General features: G+C 37.0%; 1 protein-coding gene across 1 annotated transcript in view; it reads right to left on the bottom strand.

The window, feature by feature from the left end:
• Nucleotides 1-13,190, bottom strand: part of LOC306849474 (semaphorin-3F-like) — a 31,386-nt gene extending 18,196 nt beyond the window's left edge. Inside the window, exons 1-2 of the mRNA XM_079384519.1 lie at nt 12,732-13,190; nt 8,597-8,725 (exon numbers count right to left, since the gene is read on the bottom strand). Of these exons, the coding sequence (XP_079240645.1) occupies nt 8,597-8,714 (118 nt within the window). The 5' untranslated portion in view covers nt 8,715-8,725; nt 12,732-13,190. The remainder of the gene's footprint in view (nt 1-8,596; nt 8,726-12,731) is intronic.
• Between the last annotated feature and the right edge of the window lie 1,056 nt (nt 13,191-14,246).

The following is a 14,246-nucleotide window of genomic DNA, read 5'->3' as shown; positions in this document are numbered from 1 at the left end:
CATTTGATACTTTTAACAGGGCCGTCTCTGTGCTATGATTTACTTTAAATCCGGATTGAAACTTTTCATAGATATCATTTTGGACCAGAAAGGCCTGTAATTGATTTAAAACAGCCCTTTCTAAGACCTTAGATATAAAAGGTCATTTAGAAATGGGGCGATAATTTGATAAAACATTGGGATCTAAATTATTTTTTTTCAAAAGGGGCTCTACAATAGCATGTTTAAAACTAGCAGGAAATTCCCCTGAATGCAGACTTTTATTTATTAAAATCAATAGACTTGGGCCAATAACCTCAAAATCTGTTTAATCATTTTTGATGGGATAATATCATGGCAGCAATTTGTTGGTTTCAACTGGCCAATTATCTTAGATAAAGACTGAAGAGAAAGAGGAGAAAATTGATTAAATGACACAGATATGCAACTAGTAAATGAAAAAGTAAGAGGACCAGGCACAATCTGCATTCTAATATCGATGACTTTCTGGGCAAAAAAATTTAACAGATCATCGCAAGCCGTAGTAGGAAGAGCAGAACAGGTGGCTCTCCTACAAGCTTGTCTCAACTCTCGTGTATCCTCATTCAACCAAGGATCGATTTTTGTCTTGCCACCCTTAGCCCTTAAGGGGGCTATAGCATTTAACATAGAGGAACATGTAGAATTAAATAAATCAAAAGCCGTATTTACATCACACAGCCATCAAGATCACCTGAAACGCCAGATTCAGAATATAGAGTCTTAAACTTCTCAACAACAGCTGAAGTTACATAACGAACCTGGCGAGCTGGAGGGCAGGTCGTCTGAATGACACGAAGTAAAAATACTGCTGAGAATAAACATATGGTCTGAAAAAACTGAATTCTGAATTTCAATGTCCCCAACAGAAAGGCCCAGAGATAATATTTAGTCCAGGGTGTGACCTTTTTCATGAGTTGGACCTTGCACGTGTTGAACAAAGTTAAAAGAGTCAATCACACTAAAAACCAATTTTTTTCAATAATGTAAATATAAATGTATTTGTCACTTTTGATCATATAGGTAAACATAGTTCTGAGGGTATGTCCTTTTCCAGATGAAATCATTATAATAAAAATCTTGTAGTAGCAGTGTTCTGGGCTGTCCCTCCTCAGCGAACTCTTCTTCAAGGTGGAAGGAAGAACCGAGAAGCATAAGCTCTTGGGAGCAAACTGCACTTAACACAGTTCCAGAAACATTTCCTGAGTGCCGGAAAATAGAAAAACACTTCCACGTGTGGGCCAAGTATTCAGGCTCAAAGGCAAAGATTAAAATGAAGGAATTCAGTGGAGTTAAAATGAACTGTTTATTCAGACATTCTTGCATGCTGTCACAGGATTTCAAAAGAACACCAGGCCCTGATGCAAGAATTGCAGTTAATGTTGTGTGAATATTTAACAGTGTAGACTTCTGTCGGTTATGAATTATGATCAGATGATTTCAGGCCTGAGAGAGAGATGTCATAATCTAATAATAGACAGGAAAGATTTTAAAGGAATGGTTCACAGAAAATATAAATTCTGTCATTAATTCCTCACTCAGGACTCTTTGATATATTTAAAGTTCACATGCACAGCATTTATTTGAAATCAAAATTACTGTTATTTTTGTTTTGATAAATGTAATACATTCTCGCTGAATAAAAGTGTTGATTTCTTTCAGAAAAGAAAGTAGTAGGAACTAGTGATAGTTCCAACATGATAACTTTTTAAAGGAAGTCTTGTCACAATATAATTTAGTCATGTTGGAGAGCATTCTTTTCTCTCCCTAAACTCTACTCCTTTGAACTTATTCAAACTCCAACACATTTTTTAAAAAGCTGTTCTCTTATATTTTTTTCCCCTGTTCCGGATCAGTCTGACACACTCAATCCCATGCTCTCCTTTGAGGATGAAGTCCTGAACCTCTTTCATAAGCTACATTCATTGATGACTAATTACACACTAATCTTTCCTTCCGCATCTGATCCTCTGGACTAGATTCATCCACATCATGTCCAGTAACATCCTGAATTTCTTGTCATTCTGAACTATTACACAATACACTCCTGTTCAAAGTTTGGGATCAGTTTCAAAGTTGTTGTTCTTTTAAATGTAAACAAATGAAAATTAAGAAAAAGTGACAATGAAGGCTTTTACATTGTTACATAAGATTAAGAAAAAAATTGATACGTTTCCACAGAAATATTAATTAACAAACACAACCTGTTCAAGACTGATAATAATAACAATGTTTTTGAGCAGAAATCAGCATATTAGAAGGATTTCGGAAAGATGGTTTGACACTGAAGACTGGAGTAATTGCTTATTAAAAAAATCAGCTTTGCCATTACAGGAATAACTTACGTTTTCAAATATATTAACATAGTTGTTTTAAATTAATATTTCATAACATTACTATTTTTACGGTATTTTTGATCAAATAAATGCAGCGTCGGTGAACGTAAGAGACATCTTTCAAAAACCTTAAAATATTACAGACCCCAAACTTTTGAATGGTAGTGTATGTTATCATAGTAATTATATTCATTTATGAAACTCATTTATCATTTTCTCACACTTATGTTCAAACCAATATGCTGTTTGTGTTCCACAGAAAAGCGGATATGCAAATGGTGAACTGTCCCTTTAAGAATGATTATATAGACAGACGTCTATTTTGAAATGCCTCTGGTAAATAGAAGTCAGATTACAACTGGTATATGAAATATGCTATTATTGTTAAGAGATTTGTTTTCACAAATATAAAAGCAGGCTTAGGGTCGCATCTTATTGTTAGGTCAGCCAATGCAACACTTCTTTGTGTTTTATCAAGCTGAAATGAACGTAAGAGTGGGTTAAAGAGCTTGAGTCATTTTCAGTGTGTCTGATGAGCTTTTAAGAGCTGAATATTTTAAGCGCTGCCCTACTGGGTGACAGGGTGAGCATTTGAATGTAGCTTAATACAAGCACACTGTAGCCTTTTACATTGCAAAGTATGTACCAAAACCTGAAACTACAAGCGGAAGACCAATTTGTTAATGAGCTTTGTCATCCTTCCCTGGACGATCATCCGTATGGATGTTTTTACACATCCATGGAAAAGTTTAGGCACAGGAAATGTGGGCATTACAATGACGTTGTTAATGTTCTAAAAGTATCTAATATGTTTAAATGTGTGTTTACAGGATGTTCTAGAGTGGGTGCTAAAATAACTGCTAATGATCGGATATCTGTTGGACACGGAACTGGGTGGGCAAAAGGGAAAGGGTTTGTGTTCAATCCTGTTCCCCTCTCTTCCCTTTACCGTCAGGGAAGAACACCGGACACGGCACCTCTGCCAAACCGGCAGTACACCAAAGTGGACACAGCACAGGGTTCATTACAATCACGGGTAAGAGACGCTGGTACAAAGGTGAGGCTAGTGATACAACAAAGACTTCCTACAGGATGTTGTGAGAAGAATTCAACAGGGACTTAACAAAACAGTCTCGTGCATTTTCATCAGTCTCAAATATAACAAAACATTAAAATAAAATAAATAAAATAGTCAAAAATACATTTTATATTTATATTTTACCTAAGCTGAAATATAAATTCAGAACCTTTTACTTACCAAAGTAAATAAATTATTAATATTTCTACCAATATTATGTAAAAATAAATATTTAAATGACTTTTTTTTAACTATTAATTTGTTATTACTAATTGGTCATTTTCAATAACTTGATTATTTAATCAGCATATCATAATCTGTTTAAAGAAATGTTATAATAAAAAATTTATTATTCAATTGATCAACAGCCATAGTAAATTGTTTAATTATAATAGTGTAAGGTTACACACTGGACGCATAGGGCCATTGTAGAATATCACATTTCTCTTTCACGCTTTCTGCCAGTTTCTTGTGGTGTTCTCATAGTCTCTAGTTGGGTATACTTTCTAGAGTTACACAAAGACCTTCCCTCATCTGCAGGAGCCTCAGAAACAAAGACCATCCCGGTGGCAAACAATGAACAATCCATCTCATATAACAGCAGAAAATAGAGAGGCCAACGAGACAAGTGGATTTTTCCGCCCAGCTATTCTTGATGTGAAGGAGAGGGTGAGAGGGGGCTTAATACTGGAAGGGTGATCTTTCCTGATTGGGGTAAAATACATTGCAATTGAGGAAAATGGGAGGACAGAAACGGACTGGATCAGAGCCAAAGAGTTTCAGTGGAATTACAGGGACGGGTGATGAAAGACAAGACAAAGCTAACAATAACTAGTTAGATCTAAATTACTGAGGGCGTATAATTCAGCCCAGTCATCTCTTCAATTAGGTTTTATCAGGGCACAAGCAGGAGGAATATGAGCCCGGGGCAAAGGGAAATATGAAACATGAGGTGATTGATATTGGGAACAGCTTTTCTTTCTCATGAATCCTGCTAACATCATTATGAATTTCCTTCAAGGCACTTTTAACCCATCTTGATTGGATTGTTTGTGAAAAACAGAGGGGTCAATTGAATTCTCTAAATCTCAAGCGCCACTGAGAATTGAGGCATCAAACACATTTTACTGTTTTTTTTTTTTTTAATTGCAATTCGTCATAACAATCATCAGACCATTTCACGTCCCACCTCAAAAAATGAGGGATGCATCAATATTAAAATTCTGGCTGATAATCAATATATAACAAACATAAATTGTTTTACTATTTTGCCTAAATTACAAATTAAAATGATAAAATCAACTGTTTGACAAGTGCAACTGATTTTCGACGTAAAAACAATATTATGTACAGTATGAAAATGGATTTACTCAAGATTACATTTAACAATTAAATTATTTTTTCTTACAGATGAACTATGAGTGTTAGATAACAGCAAAAATGATCAAGAATACATTTGTAAATTCAAGAGATTAATAGGACCATTTTCAAATGGGGTGTAATCTTCAAACAAGTCTTGACACATTGCTCTTGTTCTTTGGGTTTACACACAGCAAAGGAAAATGATTCCCGAAATATCCTTGTCATAATTGCCAAATGACCTAAACATGACTTCTAAAAATAATAAAATAATAACCGCACCAGAATATTTAAATAAATACCAACAAAGGTAGCTGTGAGTGCTAACTCAAGTCAAGTCAAATCAGCTTTTTATGTAGGTCATAGTTATTGTACCATAGCAAACAATGATGCCCCACAGAAATAGCAAACTAAAATGGAATGACTTGGGGAAAATGCAGCTTTTGGAAAAAGTTGTTTACACTCCGGCTGGTAACCCACACACACACATCCAAAATTGTGTTTATAATCTGGTGGGATGCTGTATTTTGATGTTCACCGCTGTTTTTAATCTCAGTAGTTTTCAAACAATAATGCGCAGGGTTACAATCCCACATACATGAGAGATGGGCCGCTCTATAATCTTTGGAGTAATTATGTGGGACCTCTCTCCACCTTCAACTTATTCAGATGAAATGTTATATGAAAGGATTCCCCTTAAGTGATTCACACTTTTAATGCCTGTTTACATCAGGTATGTGTTAAACAGCCCATATTTCAATTTCTGCTTTAAAATTGTAATTAGAGGACCTGTGTAACGTGTGGATACCTGTGTATGGATTAGTTGCACTAATGTGTGAATGAAGTGACTGCATGAATGTGTATGTGTTTGTCAAGAACAAGGGTGACAGCTTGACAGCTGACAATGACTACAATTGTTCAAAATTACTTTGATTTAGATCTCATATATGCTTTGAAGACATACAATTATGAGAGGAGGATGCTGGGAAAGAATCTGTGGGAATATTCCTAAACTTCTCCACAAAGCGTTTAGTGTCAAATTCCCTTTAAAAAGAAAGATACTAAAAACCAACAGAAAGAGATCAGAATAGGAAACTGTAAACCTCACATAAGGAGTTACAGCACTGATTCTTGAGACAGCTATATCTGCCATTAGTTTATATAATAGTACTTTTTTTATATAAATAATCAGTGATTATCAATAGAAATTAATGTAACATGACTTTCTCTTTATCAAAATGATGACCACATATCCTTAGACAGTAACTCGATACTTAATCTAGTTAAAGCTAAATATGAATGGAATGTAAATGTCTGTTAATGTGTACTGAGGTAAAGAAAGTAAAAATTATAAATAATTGTCAATAAATATAATTTTATAGTCTTTTATAAGATGTTCTAAGTCTATCAATGCTGTGCTTTAAAAAAAAAAAAAGCTCAAAAATGACTACTGAATTTAATATATTCATATTAATTTATTTTTTTTCCATACTTAAACTGTTATTTTTCCATTCCTATAGAATGTTTTGTCCAATTAATCAAGAATTCCATTTTGTGGTGCACTAAAAAAAGAGTTTCCATTTAATGGGAATTCACAGAGCCCCAGTGACACCACTTTGCATTATCTCATCTTAAATCCAGGAAATGACAAATATTACAGAGCTCTTGAATTTTTGAACAATAAACAATACACAAGATTCAAATGTTCTCTGGAATATGCTTCACTCCCACCCAGATCCAGCACGTTAAACACCTCAACCGTGCTGACAACATCCACCATTTGTTTTCAGCCAAGAACTACTTGGCACTGAAAAGGAAACTATGCAAACACATGTTTGTGTGTGTGTACATACTTAGCTATAAAATTGCTCCCTACAAGCTAAATCTGACAAAGCCTTCCTACATCCAAATGCATTCTCAACTAGAAACGTGATTCATGCATAAAATATTGTTCTAAAAATACAAAAGGTGCGTTCCAATTAGCATACTTATGCACGGGGAAGTCGTGGCCTAATGGTTAGAGAGTTGGACTCGTGATCCAAAGGTTGCGGGTTCGAGTCTCCGGCCGGCAGGAATTGTAGGTGGGGGGAGTGAATGTCCAGCGCTCTCTTCACCCTCAATACCACGACTGAGGTGCCCTTGAGCAAGGCACCGAACCCCCAACTGCTCCCTGGGCGCCGCAGCATAAATGGCTGCCCACTGCTCTGGGTGTGTGTTCACGGTGTGTGTGTGTTCACTGCTGTGTGTGCACGTTGGATGGGTTAAATGCAGAGCACGAATTCCGAGTATGGGCTGAATGTCACTTCACTTCACTATTATATGCCGTTTTGTGGTATGAATAGTGTGAGTAGTATATTCACACTGAAAATCCCAACAAGATGTACAACTTAAATAACTGGGTGATTCACTTATTTAACCAAGAATACGAAGAGTGGAATGTTGGGTACCTATGGCACTTAAAGGGGTAATATGATGCGATTTCAAGCTTTCCTTTCTTTTTGGAGTGTTACAAGCTGCTTGTGCATAGATGAGATCCCTAAAGTTGCAAACAAAGGGTCAATTCCAACTTGCTATGACAATCTGGCGCTTCTGGATCAGCGATTATAAATACGTTTTGTTATTAGTTCAAGTATTTGCTATTGACTGTTCAAATGTGGAGTTTTGTGCATAACGCGTTGTGTGTGTGTGTGAGAGAGGAACAGGGTCACATCACAGCGGAGTGTATAGCCCGTCAGAAATCGCTTGTGTACTGCAAATACATACGAGCATCATCACTGTGTCTGTCACACGACTCCGTTCCCCTTTTGGGTTTGAACTTGAAAGCTGAAGCTCGCGATTATGGTAAGGGGCGTTACATTTCCGACGCGTACTTGTGGTGTACTTGTCTAATGGTTAGAGAATCGGACTCGTAATTGAAAGGTTGCGGGTTCGAGTCCCCGGCCGGCAGGGATTGTAGGTGGGGGGAGTGAATGTACAGCGCTCTCTCCACCCTCAATACCACGACTGAGGTGCCCTTGAGCAAGGCACCGAACCCCCAACTGCTCCCCGGGCGCTGCAGCATGGCTGCCCACTGCTCCGGGTGTGTGTTCACGGTGTGTGTGTGTGTGTGTGTGTGTGCATTTGTTCACTACTCACTGCTGTGTGTGTGCACTTGGATGGGTTAAACGCAGAGCACCAATTTCGAGTATGGGTCACCATACTTGACAATACGTCACGACTTAAACTTAATCACATTGCACTGGGTCAGTTGGCCAAATTGAGCAGTCTGCACTTGTTGAAAGGAGGGGTTTTGTAGAAAACTACGCGTTTGAGAGAGGCGGTGCATAGAGGAACTACAATAATGTACAGTATTTGAAAAATAATGTTTTTTTTTACATTAAAGCATGTCAACATATTCTGTTACTCCAAACACACAAAATAATGATCTTTAAAATAGCATCATATGACCCCTTTAAGCTTTAATTACATAGCAAAGGAAAATGGGCTATCAGACTCTGATTCTGGATGACAAACTAGCTGTCTAAATGTTATATGCTTGACATTACAATACATAGTGTATAGCATGTAATTTGGGACACAACTAAAATGTTTCCTTCAAGAGGAAGGGTGTGGGTTATGGTTAGTCTATAGCATTCTGTATATAACTAGCTTTATATAACAACAATAGAAGTCTGGGATGTCCTCATTTAGACTAAGTGTGTACACGTGTGTGTATGTACGGGCATGTGGGTGTATGCAAAAGAGAAAGAGAGAAGCTAAGTGTTTGAGAATGCATAGACGGGTAATGAATAATGTTTGCTCTCACCTTTAAAAGCCAGGTGTACTCTGGGAGCGGAGCGATGTGTGCAGGCCACTTCAAACACAAACAAAGCCAACAGCAACAGGAGGAGTCTCGTTTCCATTACTCTCATAGTTAGACCCATTCGCAGGCAACCTATACAAACCCACACAAAAGAAAGAAAATAAAACAAGGTGGACATAGGGAGAAAAGCACGAGAGAGGCTAAATTTATCACTGATTTCGACAAAGGAAGAGGCTGAAATGACAAAGGAACAACAGATGAAGGACGAGAGAAGGAAAAAATAAATGAGAGATGAAGAGGAGGAAGAGAGATGGAGACAGTTCAATTTAGGCAGACAACAGAAGGAACAGAAAGCAAGCATTACTAATGTACTCTACTACTCTGTTGTATATTTAGCTTTGAGTTTTAACAGCCAGACAAATCCCAGCCTGTCACACCGTCCTCTGTTCAACTCCATGAAAAGATAGAGGTTTCAGGCCTGCATTAGAGGGTCAGCATTTATGCAACATGGTGTCAGTTTTATTTTAGGAAAAACAGGTGCCGTTAATCATCTTCATCCACCCGGTGCAACTGCACAGACTGATTTGAGAGTTAGCAAATTATGATAGCGTAAGAACTGTGGTTTGTGACCAGAGTATGAGGGGAGGTACTCATGCAGGAGCTGCATAATAATAATCAACTAATTTTTTTTTTAGAAATGTAACCTTTGTACTTACACTCTTAAAATAAAGGTGCTTAAAAGGTTCTTTACAGCGATGCCATATAATAACCATTTTTGGTTCCACAAAGAACCATTCAGTCAAAGGTTTTTTTAAAGAACCATCTCTTTCTAACCTTTTTACAATCTAAAGAACCTTCTTTCGCCACAAAGAACCTTTTGAGAAACAGAAAGGTTCTTCAGATGTCAAAGGTTCGTTATGGAACCATTTAGACAAAAAGGTTCTTCTATGGCATCGTGTAGCACCTTTATTTTTAAGAGTTTTTAATTTTATATTTATAGTATATATTTTTATGGTTTTAACTTTAGTTTCAGTTTTAACTATAATAACTCCGATATATTTATTATTATTAGTAGTAGTAGTTGTTATATAAATATAGGCCAAAAACTTGTGTCAAATACTTTTTTCTTAATTATGATATCAGGACAGTTTTTAATTCTGGCATTTTGCCTTCATTAAGATAGGATAGTGTAGAGTAGACAGGAAGTGAAGTGGGAGAGGGGGGGGGGGGGGGGGGGGGGGCGGGATCGGGAAAGGTCTTCAAGCTGGGATTCGAACTCGGGAAGCCCACAACGCAACAGTGTTATATGTCGGTTATATGCTATCAACGCCGACAGCTTAACATTTTTGTTGTCATGTTCTCGATAAAATATCAATATAAGTGTAATTCATTGGTGAATTTCCATTATTGTATGCATGTATGAATTGCATATTTAATGTACTTTAGAGTAAATGAGCAGAAAAAAAAATAGAATAAAACAGAAAAATAAAATTGACCCAAAAATCACTGCTTGTGATTCAGAGCTTATGGGGCCATGTGCCTGGGAAAAGCTGGAGGTGGCAAATCACTCCAAGCTGCTGCAAAGCCCCGTCACGCTGCTCATTGTTATAACTTGGAAGATCTCGCTGGAGTCCAGGGCTGCGACTGCTGCCTCTTTTAGATCAGTTTCCATCAGGTCCTGATCCTGGGCTCCTGTTTATGACATCATCAGCTGGCCAGTGATGTATGTGAGTGATGTCAGCACAGCAGGCACTCGCATACTTGGGATTTGTATGACCATACATCCTCTTCATTGGAGATCCATGGTTAAATCAGCTTAAAACCAGATTTTTTATTAGCACTTAAAAATACTGCACATGTTTGTACGCCACAGCCTTGCTCTCGGCTGTTTGTGTGTTTTGCTTTAAGTCAAAAGTTTTGACACTAGGCAACTCGCTAAATCCTTTTCCACAAACACACGTGCGTACACAAACACAAACACTGGTCCAGGCTCTGCCAGCTGTCACTGGTTCAAATTCACATTCAAAGTGCATCAAGGGGCTTGTCCAGGAATGTACTGCATGTCCAAACTACAAGATGACATAGAGAGAGTGAGAGAGAACTGTAGATTGCATAGAAAAGTTGGTAAATGAGAGCGGAGAGTAAAAAAAAAGGAACTGGAGAACATCCAAGTTCTCTCTCTCTATGTTCATGTAGATGTGTATCATGACTCTGTAGACATCAGATTGGGATCATAGCCACTGTGTTAGTGTTAAGACAAGAGCAAAGAATTATTGGTCTGAAAGCTGCAAATGCACATTTGTGATCTTGGGTGCTCTTGTGAAGGACTAGGAAAAACAACAAATAATTGATATCATCTTTTCCAGTTCAAAGCGTCCTCACTTTTGAACCCGATTTCAAAAATCCTCTGATGTTTTACTGTGTTTCACTGGCTCTCGTTGAAACTTACACTCGGTGCAAGATCAGATCTGTCTGGTCTCCTCTCCTTCACATATTCAACTGCATCAGTCACTCAGGTGTTCTTACATGTTGGTTCTGGCACTGATTTGAGGGGAAAGGATGGGAAGCAGACTAATTCACTCTCTCTCACACACACACACACACACACACAGAGCACTGCTATACATCTAACCTAAGGATAGACAGACAGACAGACAGACAGACAGATAGATAGATAGATAGATAGATAGATAGATAGACAGATAGATAGACAGATAGAGCATTTGCACATCTACATCACTCAAGTAAACTGTTAAGCGACATATTTGCGGTTTTAAATCTTGAGTGGAACTTCACAGGTGTAAACGGTTATACTTTCTTGTTAGCATGCATTATGTATCAGTTGTCCTCTGCCGGAATGGCCAGCATATGAATTATGGATGTTCAAGCGCAATCTACATCCAACTCCAACGTGTCTGTTTTTTTCCCCTTTTTTGTGACTGACAAAATGTCAGGCTGCTGTATCTCTTTTTTTAAAAGTCCAAATATATTGTGGCAAATACAAAAAGGATATAAAGCTATGAAATATTTATAGAACGCATACAAATTGTAGGGGGATGTTGAAGTGCCACACTAGTACTTGACAATTATGAACAGATTTGATAGGTCGGAGTTTGCTAAAGTGGGCAGGACATTTTGAACATGTTGCCTCTCATGTTAATTGTAACTTTTCAATTATAAGCTTTATGTATTTATAGGAAACATAATTCAAATTAAGTAATAATGAATTGTAAACTAATTATCTACACAAATATTGAATCTGCAAAATAACATTATTATTTTATGCAAAACTTTATGAACTGTCATTTAAAAGGATTTTAGTCCCTTTCTTTAAAACTGTTCATACTGTATAATACTGAAAGGATCAAGTTCAAGCTTGGGTGTTACATTGTATGAATGCAGTAGCCATACAAATATACTTACACACACACACAACCACCACACAAACTCATGCCAGTTACAATTTGTAAAATTTCAATTTATACAGCTGCTCTAACAAACAAATGTTCTAAAGTATAAACTATTCAAGCACCCATGCATACATTTAAACTAGAAGATAAAAGAATCCTAACCGAACACAAAGAACCATCTGGAAAATGTGCGTGCAAGCTATAATATTTCTGCTCCAGATTCACCCTAGCCAATGCACCCAAATTCTCAAATAGTGCATAAACCCATGTTAAATAATTTCATCTCCATAGTAGGCACAATTATTGGATTATCTTTTCCTCCATGTAGTTTCTATAACACTAATAAAAATACATTTTAAAAAGCAGCATTGTAATATTGTATAGGCTATCTGATAACGACATTTATTGTGGTACATACAAAAAGGGCAGCCTATAAAACAATGAAATATTTATATAACACAAATTGCAGGGTGATGTCAGATAGGGTGACGTTGGAGTGCCTGTAAAATGTAGGCTATCTGTAATATTACTGCAAAATGTAAACACTGTTGCTATGATTCGCAGGTTCGCACAAATGTGCATCCAATAACAAAAAAACAAATCCTCTAAATTTTTGTTGATGACCAGTGAATTCGCTGTCATCTACCTGAGGCCAAAACACTCTCTTAAGACTTTAGAAAGTTTGAGATTGTTTTATCTCGAAACTGAGAGAAGTGCTGTATATTCACCTGATTCGCTGGTCTTGTGTTTTAGTCGGTCTGTTGCTCCGTGTATTTGGTGTCTTGAGGCGCAGGTGAGATGCTATCGTTACATTCCTTACCGTCTCCGTGAGCACAGCTCGTGCCTTACTGAATTTCTGAAATCCGTCCAAACCCTTCTCATAAAAACATAAGAGCTTTTATAGCTCAAGCCTTTGTATTCTCACTTTTGGGGCGTGTCAGTCAGTCCAAAAATCGGCGATAAAAGTTGCAGTTTGTGCACGTCATTCCTCAGGATACTTCTAAGCTCTTATCTAAAACAGTGGAGGAGATAAAGGCAACAAAAGTCAAGATGTGTTTTGCAGTTTGCGTGACAATATCGCCAGCGTTTGCCACTTTGTATACAAAACTTGTCATGTAAACTCCACGCTGCACGTCTCCGTGTGTTGAAAGTCTGCGCGGTGCAGGTGTTTGGTTTATTCCGCCGGTGAAGTGTCACGGTCCAGCCCCCTCAGCACTGCTCCCAACGAACCGCCTTTAACCCTGAAGAGGTCAGGAAAATGCAGATATGCAACACATAATAGTGGGTGATTCCACATTAAATGTTGTTTACATTTAATGCATTTTTAACATAGGCCTATATAATTATGGATATGAAGAGTTCAGATGCAAAAGCCTCTAATTGCCATCTGAAATTTTCATCTAAAATTAGCATTTTTATCAGGCTCCTATGTTAAGGTTCTGTAATTTTACTCTAATAGCAATGTATAGGTCAATTTCTATGTAATTAAAATGAAATAACTAAGCATAAATATAGGAGCCTGGTAAAAAATTTCATTTTAGAAGTAAAATTGCAGATGGCACTTAGAGGCTTTTGCATCTGAACTCTTCATATATAGTTACACTAGTCCTATATGGAGTGTATGGGTTTGGTCCCCCCTCGGCTAGGGGTGGGCGATATGGCAAAACCATAAAAAATGTTTTTTTGAAATTTCACGATTTTAGCACGATTCTTTATCATGTTGGTTTTTCTATCTTGCAAGTTGTTTGAGCAGTACAGACAAACTCATTTCTCTATTATAAAGACAAAGCCTTTCAAGGTAACAAAATATAAAAAAGGATAGTCGATATTTAGGCCAAAGTGGGTGAAGATAAAAATCATTGTCATTATTTTATCTTTGTTATTAAAAAATTAGCGCAAAGATACATTACAAATACACATAATATACAAATAAAATAAACAGTGTTTTATTTTCAGCTACAATAGGTGTATTTAGCAGGAGCATTCAAGAAACTGTATGAACGAATATAAAAATAAAACACTATATAGACTGATTCCTATTAAAGCAACTCTATTAAAATTCTTCAGTCAAGAGTAGAGTGATTTTTCTCTTTGGGTTTGGTGTTTTATTTACATTAAAGGAATAATTCACCCAAAAATTAAAAATACTGTTATTTCTACACCTTCATTTACTCACTCAAAAGTTGTTTTAAACCTGAATGAGTTTCATTCTTCTGCTAAACATAAATGCTCTTTTGAGGAAT

Source organism: Barbus barbus (genome assembly GCF_936440315.1).
Source record: "Barbus barbus genome assembly, chromosome: 29".
Lineage (NCBI taxonomy): Eukaryota > Metazoa > Chordata > Actinopteri > Cypriniformes > Cyprinidae > Barbus > Barbus barbus.
The sequence above is the reverse complement of the archived record's forward strand: the minus strand, read 5'-3'. Positions and strand labels throughout refer to the sequence as shown.